Raw genomic sequence first — 9,555 nt, forward strand, 5'->3', positions numbered from 1 at the left:
TTTTGCGCTATAAACAAAAAAAGCGACAATTGTGAAAATTAAGAATCAAAATTTTTTACATTTTAGGCCAATTTGTTTTCTGCTACATATTTTTGGTAAAAAAAAAATCGCAATAAGCGTATTTTGATTGGCTTGCGCAAAAGAAAAGATAAAAAGATTTATGTCATTTTTATTGTTTTTTTTTTTTTTTACTAGTAATGGCGGCGATCTGTGCTTTTTAGCACAACTGCGACATTGCGGCAGACAGATCGGACCCCTAACTGACATTTTTGACACTTTTGGGGGGGACCAGTGACATTACTACAGTAATCAGTGCTAAAAATATGCACTGTTACTGTAATAATGACACTGGCAGGGAAGGGGTTAACCCTGTGGGTGATCAAGGGGTTAAATGTAAGCCTAGGGGCGTGTTTCTAACTATGGGGGCGTGGCTTGTGAAATGACCATAGAGACAGTGGCGCCAACAGTGGGGCACTATTATTTCTCCTACTGGCTACAGGTGCTTTGTAATTTTTTTTTTTTTCTTTTTTTACTTCCACCGGCACAGCCCAGCTCAGTCCAGTCTGCAAAAACAGTAAACTGGCCCCTTGATTAGAAAGATTGGAGACCCCTGAACTAGTTTCATGGTTTAGACAAATAGATAAATTCCATTCGAATTGTATTCAAATCAAATTCCATTTGAAATCAAATTTATTCTATTCGATTTTAAAATTTTTGAAGATGTTTTTTTTTCTATTTAATTCTATTCCATGGTTTTTTCTTTTCTATTCTATTCTATTCTTTGCAATTCAAATTTATTCTATTCTTTTCGAATTTCAGAAAACGTTGATATTGTTTCTATTCTATTGTTTTCTATTGTCTATTCTTTTCTATTCCAACTTATTTTATTTTCTTATCTATTCCATTCTTTTCTATTCTATACAACATTCAAATTTTGGAAGATGGTTATTTCCTTTCTATTCTTTTTTTTATTGCTTTTTTTTCTATTCTTTTCTTTTCTATTCTAGTCCATTATCCACTTGCCGACCGCCGCACGCCGATCTACGTCGACGGTCAGCCCCTCACAGGCAAAGTGACGTAGGGCTACGTCACTAGCTTGTGAGGGTCTAGGGAGCGAGCGCGCGCCGCCGGAGGCGCGCTCCCGCGTGGTCACGGACCCCCCCGCGCGTGTGACCGGCGGACCCGATGTCCGCCGGCCACTCTGCGATCGGCAGGGGAGAGGGAGAAAGTCGGGCAGCTTGTGTAAACAAGCTGCCTGTCATTCTCCCCTCTGTATGAGAGCTGATCATATGGATCTACTATGTAGATCCGTTGATCACTCTGCATACAGCTGAAGCCACAGCCAATCACAGTTAGAATCACGCCCCTAGGGACACACACAGCCCCTCCCTCTCAAATAAAGTTAACCCCTTCACTACCAGTGTATTTTTACAGTAACAGTGCATATGTATAGCACTGATTACTGTAGAAATGTCGCTGGTAACCCCAAAAGTGTCAAAAATGTCAGTCAAGGGTCCGATCTGTCCGCCCCAATGTCGCAGTACCGCAAAAAAAATCGCAGATCGTCGCCATTACGCGTTAAAAAAAAAAACCCAACAAAAATGACAAAAATCTTTCCCTTAGTCAGTAAACGCAATAACTTTTGCGCAAACCAATCAAAATACGCTTTTTTGCGATTTTTTTTTTTTACCAAACATAGGTAGCATAAAACAAATTGGCCGAAAATGTTAAAAAATTTTGATTTTTACATTTTTTTTTGGGGGGAATTTCATATAAAAAAAAAGGGAAAAATATTGTTATTTTTGCAAAATTGACGCTCTTTTTTTGTTTATAGCGCGTGATCAAAAAATCGCACAGGTGATCAAATACCGCCAAAAGAAAGCTCTGTTTGTGGGAAAAAAAGGACGCCAAATTCATTTAGGTACAGCGTCACACGACCGCGCAATTGTCCGTTAAAGTCACGCAGTGCCGAATCGCAAAATAACCCCTGGTCGTTTAGCAGCCAAATCCTCCGGGGCTTAAGTGGTTAAAGTCTTTTTTTTATTTTTACATTATTATTATTACATTTATTATTTACAAAAATGTGAGGGGGGTACTCACTTTCGTGAGATACTGTATGCACATGTATATAAAATCTGTCAGATTTTTTAAAATTTACATTGGATAAAAAGTCCCATCCGGGCAGCTAGTGAGGGATCCAACAGGTTTTGTCAAAAGAAATGAGTGACAAATGACCGGATTGACCATTATTAGTCATTAGAATGTTTTTAACCCAAGAAAGAAACAGGAGGATCTCTGTAGTAGTTCAGATTTTGGCCCCCCAGGAGGTATTGATTGGATGGGTTTGCTCTGATAAACAGGCAGTACTTTTTGCATTTCTGCAATTCTACCCAATCCAGTTTAGGCTTTTGCTTAAGAAACTGATTTGTTCATCTCTGCTTATTTTTATTCTATAACGAAAAATAGATGACCATCAGCAAGGGCAGTCACAAGAAGGTGGAGGGACTTTTTCAAGGTGCCTACTCGTCCAAGAAATTATACACAACCACTTATAAAAACATCAACTTTTGTTATTCACTGACTTTTCAGCCATGCATGGATGTTGGTTAACCACTTAAGCCCCAGAGGATTTGGCTGCTGAAAGACCAGGGGGTATTTTGCGATTCGGCACTGCGTGACTTTAACGGACAATTGCGCGGTCGTGCGACGCTGTACCTAAACGAATTTGACGTCCTTTTTTTCCCACAAACATATTATATTTGGTGGCATTTGATCACCTGTGTGATTTTTTTGATCATGCGCTATATACAAAAAAAGAGCGTCAATTTTGCAAAAATAACAATATTTTTCACATTTTTTTTTATATGAAATTCCCCCCAACAAAATGTAAAAATCAAAATGTTTTAACATTTTTGGCCAATTTGTTTTATGCTACATATTTTTGGTAAAAAAAAATCGCAAAAAGCGTATTTTGATTGGTTTGCGCAAAAGTTATCGCGTTTACTAAGGGAAAGATTTTTGTCATTTTTGTTTTTTTTTTTTTAACGCGTAATGGCGGCGATCTGCAATTTTTTTTTTTTTTTCGCGGTACTGCGACATTGCGGCGGACAGATCGGACCCATGACTGACATTTTTGACACTTTTGGGGTTACCAGTGACATTTCTACAGTAATCAGTGCTATACATATGCACTGTTACTGTAAAATTACACTGGCAGTGAAGGGGTTAACTTTATTTGAGAGGGAGGGGCTGTGTGTGTCCCTAGGGGCGTGATTCTAACTGTGATTGGCTGTGGCTTGAGCTGTAGGAACAATGATCAACGGTCCTACATAGTAGAACCGTATGATCATTGTTTCTACACAGGGGAGAATGAGAGGCGGCTTGTTTACACAGCCTGCCTGCCTTTCTCCCTCTCCCCCGACGATCGCTGAGTGACCGGCGGACATCGGGTCCGCCGGTCACACGCGCGGGGGGGGGGGGGTCCATGACCGCGCGGGAGCGCGCGCGCTCGCTCCCCAGAGCCTCACAGGCTAGTGACGTACCGATACGTCACTCTGCCTGTGAGGGGCTGACCGCCGCAGTATATGTACTTGCAGCGGTCGGCAAGCGGTTAATGGTCCATAAAAACAGCATTTGTAAAAGTTTTTAAAAATAACTCATATGATGACCCCTTATTGCAGTATGAAAACCTATCCACAGTAATAGTGTAACATAAGAATGTCTTTCACTTATGAGGATAGTTTATAGAACTCCTCAACTAACCATATACCAATCCATATGGTTCTATAAGACATGAATCATAACTGTGGAAGGACTGCAATCTCTTGACGTGTTTCGCACGTATGCTTCTTCAGGAGAGGGGTGATCAAAGCAGATGTTGTAAAAAAAGAACTGCTGATACAATTAATCCAAAAAGGTTTAGATGGAAGATGCTGCCAAGGAACAGTGATCAGAGGGGGCAAGTCAAGGTAATAACGGGACACCAAATCTCTATAGTGAGCCCAGGGAGATGCACCACATAAAAATCTTTATCTTTGATGGTACAACCAGGACAAACAAAATACTCAAAAGTAGGGATGCACCGAGCTGACTTTTTTGGACCCGATACCGATATCTGGCGTTGTGAAATCGCCGATACCGGAACCGATACGGAGCTACACACAAAGCAAGCGGCTGCAGTACAGAGCAAAGCCGTTGCTTCATGTGTATGGCTCCTCCATTCACAGGCGGAGTGCATCTGATATCACTCCGCCTGTGAGCCGGGACTATAGAGGAAGTAGCGTCTCCCATCCCATACTACTACTGCACCAAGTAAGGGATGGCTGAGCCCTTACTAAGCAAAAACCGGATCGGCCAGTAGATCGGTCAATGTTACCGATCCCCCGATCCAGCTATAATGGCCATATCGGCGCCGATATCCGATCCGAATATCGGATCAGTGCATCCCTACTCAAAAGGACTCCCCTCATAGATGGTGCACTGACCGCACGAGCAGCATACCAAACAGAGAGCGACTGACCAATCATATTCTTTATGTGATATCTGCACCGTTCATATACACTCTGCATTTGAGGCCTAAAATAAACTTTGGGGACTTTTTTGGGTGTGTTTTTTCTTAATGAAGTGAGGAAAATGATTGTAACTGTCTTTGTCATGTTCTTGCAGTTTCATGTGGTCGTTTGAGAAGATCCACCGAAGCATGGCGCACATCTTCCAGGGCGAGCTGGTCTCTAGCTTTGATGAAGAATTCCGGGTTCTTTTCGCTCAGTCAGAACCCCTCATTCCTCCAGAGTCTGCTTTAATAGCTATGGAAAAGCCATACCTGGGAATGGTTCCTTTCGCTGGCCCTCGCCCATTCTACGAGCGAAAGCTGCAGTTTATGTTCCCACGGGATGACAGTTCTCAGAACTCATTCAACTCCTTTGGGGTTGACCCTGACCGGCATTTCCTTCACCATGGCTTCAGGAGGGAAGACATGATGAGACAGACGATGGAGAATGCAGCCATGAGGATGCAAGGGCAGGGCATGAGGTTCCCTGAGCCGGCACACATGTCTTTTATGCAGAACAAACATCTGGACATCGATGCTTTTAAGAGGCACAGCTTTGCCGAAGGCACTTTTGAGAACTACACCGCCTCGAAACAGTACACAAGGCAAATGTATACGAACGCTGACAATAATGAGTACCGGTTCCAGTCAAGCCAGTTTCAGAAAAGTCAATTTATCCAGATGGACCAGCGCCCAGGGCGGACGCAGGGACTCTTTGAGAAAATCAGAGGCAACAGAGGATTACAAGATATGGATGAGATGGACTCGAGGTTTCCTCCCTTCAAGGCTTTGCAAGGAGAAGGCAACTTTGCTCTTGAAGGACCTCACACAAGGCTTAGCTACAACCCTTCAAATTCATCCCGAGAGGTTAGACATGGCTCAGACCAGGTGGTTCTTGGGGACGAAGGTAGATTTGGGCAGAGATCACAATCGCGGCAGAAATTCATGTGCCAAATATCACCCACGCATAAGCAGGGAGCAGAGCAAAGACAGTTTTTCCAGGACCAGGATGCTGATAAAAAATCCCAAGACAACAAGCAAGGTTTACGCAGCTGGCGTATCTCATCCTACCTAAGTGGTATTCAGCCAGACCAAGATGAAGAAGGGATACCAATGAGCATAGAATCAGAACCCTTCGATGATGCACCCGGTGAAAGACCAGCTCCAGCAAACCCTCATGAGTCTTTCATGAAGTATTCTATTGATCCTATCCCTCCATACAAGCCTGTATTAGCAGTTCATGATGTTCCTATGGTAGTTGAACCATCAAAAGAGATAGCAGTATTGGAGAAGGAAAAATCAGTATTGGAGAAGGAAAAAGAAGATACTTTCCTATCGAGGCACGATTCTTTTCGGACACGGACCAATCCTCTGATCCAAAGAAGTTCCCGTCTAAGATCATCGCTTATATTTAGCAACTCCAAAGTAGAGCAGCACAATTCTACAGTTGAAGCTATGCAGACTGTTCAGAAAGAGCAAAGTAGCACTGAGATAATCAAAGACAATGAGATTTTGAAGAAGTCCTCTAAAGTAGCAGAGATTTTGGAGAAATATCGAAGTGTTAACAAAGACGGTGAAACTACTGCAATGACGGAAGCCAAAGCAGCTGCTGCAGTCACCCAAGAGGAAACCGAGGATGGAAAGAAGAAAAGCACTGAAACTGTAGCATTCAAATCTCTAGAGTCTAAGCTTCTGGACAAAGATTCATTTAGTCGAACTCTTCTTGAATCCCAATATCGTTCCTCAGTTACCTCTAAGTTCCAAGACTATTTTAGCAAAGAGAAAGTTACCAGTTCCTTCACCAAAATTGAGCAGAAAATGTCTAGTTTTCAGACAACAGAAAGCAATCTCCCTGCTCTTCCGGATAAGGAGAGTGGACCCATTATCACTGAGGTTGTAGATCCTCCCAAGCCGGCAGAGATTGAACCGCCAAGGAATGTTCGCTCCGGTCTTTCATTTGGCAATGCTCTAGAAAGTATGTCACAAAACCCAACTCCTGTCACATCATCTACTGCACCCATCACCTCCTTGACCAAGTCGGAAGAAGAATTGTCCAAGTCAGAGACTCCCATGGAGTTCATCCGGAAGGGGTCTTTGAGGCTAAAACAGTTTTTGCAGTCCAAGGCTGAGAAGAAAGCAGATGAAGATTTGTCTTCTGATGCAGCTAAAGTCGAAAAACAGAACAACGCACTCAAACGACTCTCTAAAGCCGATATCTCGGAACCCATCCCTATAGTAGACACAGAAGACAAGACCACTAAAGTAATATCTGTTTCTCCTCCAAAAACAACATCAACCACTCAGGGCAGGTTGTCTTCTTCAACCTCGAATGTCATCTTCAGCAGTAACTTACGTGATGACACCAAGGTGATCTTAGAGCAAATATCTGCAAACAGCCAGAAAAACCGCGCAGAAATGGCTAAGCAATCCCAAGCCTTGTCCACAAATAATGCAGAGGTGACATCCCATAGCACCAACTCGACAGAGACTAAAGCCGAGGAGATCCCTAGTCCTGATTCGTCTTCTTTGGCTAGGACTGGGAGTTTCCTAAGTAGGAGTCGTTTTTCACGGCCATCGCCAACCTCCCCAGAAGACCGGGACAATCTGCTGAGGAGAATGGAAAGCATTAGGAAAGAGAAGAAAGTTTATAGTAGGTTTGAAGTATTTTGTAAAAAGGATGACCAGCAAAACCAAGCTGAGGAGATTGATGATGACTCAAAGGACAGGAAAGGAGGAAAATTCATGCCTAAGCTTTTAGGGACTTTAATTAAGAAATGATTGTAGAACGGGGTACTAATACTACCATCTGGTGCCAACCCCACCTCATCTCCTTGGGACCTTCTCATGTTATCATAGCCAGCAAAAATGTTAAATCTTGGACTTTCTCCATAACTTAGGTGGGGCCCTAAAGAGATGCAAAAAAATTACAAACTGAATACACAGAGAGAAGCAGTTTACTTGCCAACTGGCTTAAGAACAAAACGATAGGCTTTTTTTTTAAATTTCGTTCTTCCAAGCCTTTTACCAAAGAAATGTCTCCACGTGTGCCTGGAACACGAAGCACTGAGCAGCCCCAACACAAAGTGTCCTTTTTATATTCGAAGAAAAAGATAACAATTTTTTTTTATAGTCTGCTCAACAATTCTGATCACAACATCTTGATTTACCTCCACCAGAGCAAGAAGTATTTGTCCAGCAAAAATTACTTTTCTTAGTTTTGGATCCTCAAACTACGACCCTCCAGCTGTTGCGGAAACTACAAATCCCATGAGGCATTGGAAAACTCTGATATTCACAGACATGACTAGGCATGATGGGAATTGTAGTTCTTGGAACAACTGGAGGGCCATAGTTTGAAGACCCATGGGATAGAGTGTGCAGGGATTAGAACACCTCTCAGGTTTTTGCCGCTATGTCGGACTCTGTTGGAGAGATCTCCTTTCATTTTTTCTGCCAAGCTCACAATAGTGTCCCCAGACAGGAAGTGAGGGAAATTCTACAACAGTGACACACAAGTAAAGTGTTGACAGAGGTTTGCCGGTTCACACTATTACGACTTTGCCAGGCGACTTGGTCAGCCTGGCAAGTCGCGCACCGTCGGGTCCATTGAGTAGTACAGGACCGGTTCTAATAGGAGCGACACAAGTCGCTCCGACTTAGAAAAAGGGTCCTGTACCACTTCGGGGCGACTTGCATAGACATTCATTATATGAAGTCCGTGCAAGTCGCGCCAAAGTCGCGGTGCACGCGACTTCATAGGTCGCCCCCGAAGTCGGAGCGACCTAATGTGAATGGGGGCTTAGCCTTCCTCTACTCTATTTTTTTCTGTCAGTGTTGCTATTCGAGATGAACCCTCACTTCCTATCTGGTGAAACCATTGTAATCAGGAAGTGGTGGCGGGGACATCTCTCTAACGGAGCCCTGGATAGCAATAGAAACCCAAAAGGGGTTTCCAATCCTTCCTCACTTTGTTCAAAATTAGCGTTTTGACTCGGCATACACTTTTTTACATTTTTTAAAATCAGCAACTGGCAACCCAAGACTTTGCTGTCATTGTGGAACCATAAGTCAAGCCTGCTGGGACTGCAAGATCTTCAGCAGCCGAAGCACCTTCAGGCGAATTAATTCTGCGTTTACAATTGATGCAATCATTTATTCAGCGAAACTACAGAAGCTGAATAGCCAAATAATGCTGGAGAGTTGTAGAAAACATTGAGGGGTGGAAGCATTTTTTTTATAGATGTGTTGTGGGCACACTAAGAACCAGAAATACATTCAGCCGCAGTCGCTGTGGTTTTTTTACAAACTGTAAATATATATTTGTTAGCAGAGAGATACATGGGTTCTTTTCTGAAATTTGTAATGTGTCATTCCAGAAGTCACATGGTATTATTTTTCGTATATCCATATGTGACCTTAGCTACAAAATGATGGTTTAATATTTTAATGCCACCTTGTGTTTTTGCACATATTGGAGTTTAGCAAATGCCGTGTTGTAAAGAAAAAAAAAAAACAAGCCCTGTCCACCAATCTAGTTTTACTCCTGTCTAACATTAGCACAATATTAAATGCTGTCATTGGATTGGTTGGCGCAGGGCAAAGCTCTTACATGTGAGTAAATCTCTGGTTTTATAGCTTAATTTTTGTTTCTAATGGAATAACTTGAATTGGGAGAATGGATTGTCTTAATTTAAGCAATGAGGGGGAAATGTGAAAAATGTATTTTTTTTTGTTAAAAAAACAAGGCGCACTGCCCAGGAAACTGACATAGGGCCCAGTGATTTATTATAGGGTTAATTGGCATGGTGCAGTGGCACATGGTGCAAATGTGTCCTCTATTAAAATGGCCAGGTCCAGCCTGTTCCAAGGCTGGGCCTCAATGGGACATAGTGTGGTGGCTGAAATGGAGACTGGACATAGTTTGGTGGCTGAAATGGAAACTGGCCCAATGGTCTACACCATGGGTGTCCAACATTTTGGCCTCTCTGGGCCACATTGAGTGTAGA

At 42.7% G+C, this 9,555-nt stretch overlaps 1 protein-coding gene across 1 annotated transcript in view; it reads left to right on the forward strand.

Annotated features, from left to right (window-relative positions):
- FAM83H (family with sequence similarity 83 member H) overlaps window positions 1-7,655 on the forward strand; it is a 130,258-nt gene extending 122,603 nt beyond the window's left edge. The window contains exon 5 of the mRNA XM_082257584.1: window positions 4,666-7,655. Within this exon, the coding sequence (XP_082113710.1) occupies window positions 4,666-7,327 (2,662 nt within the window). The 3' untranslated portion in view covers window positions 7,328-7,655. The remainder of the gene's footprint in view (window positions 1-4,665) is intronic.
- Window positions 7,656-9,555: the final 1,900 nt, after the last annotated feature.

Source organism: Pelophylax lessonae (genome assembly GCF_965119305.1).
Source record: "Pelophylax lessonae genome assembly, chromosome: 5".
NCBI classification, from domain to species: Eukaryota; Metazoa; Chordata; class Amphibia; order Anura; family Ranidae; genus Pelophylax; species Pelophylax lessonae.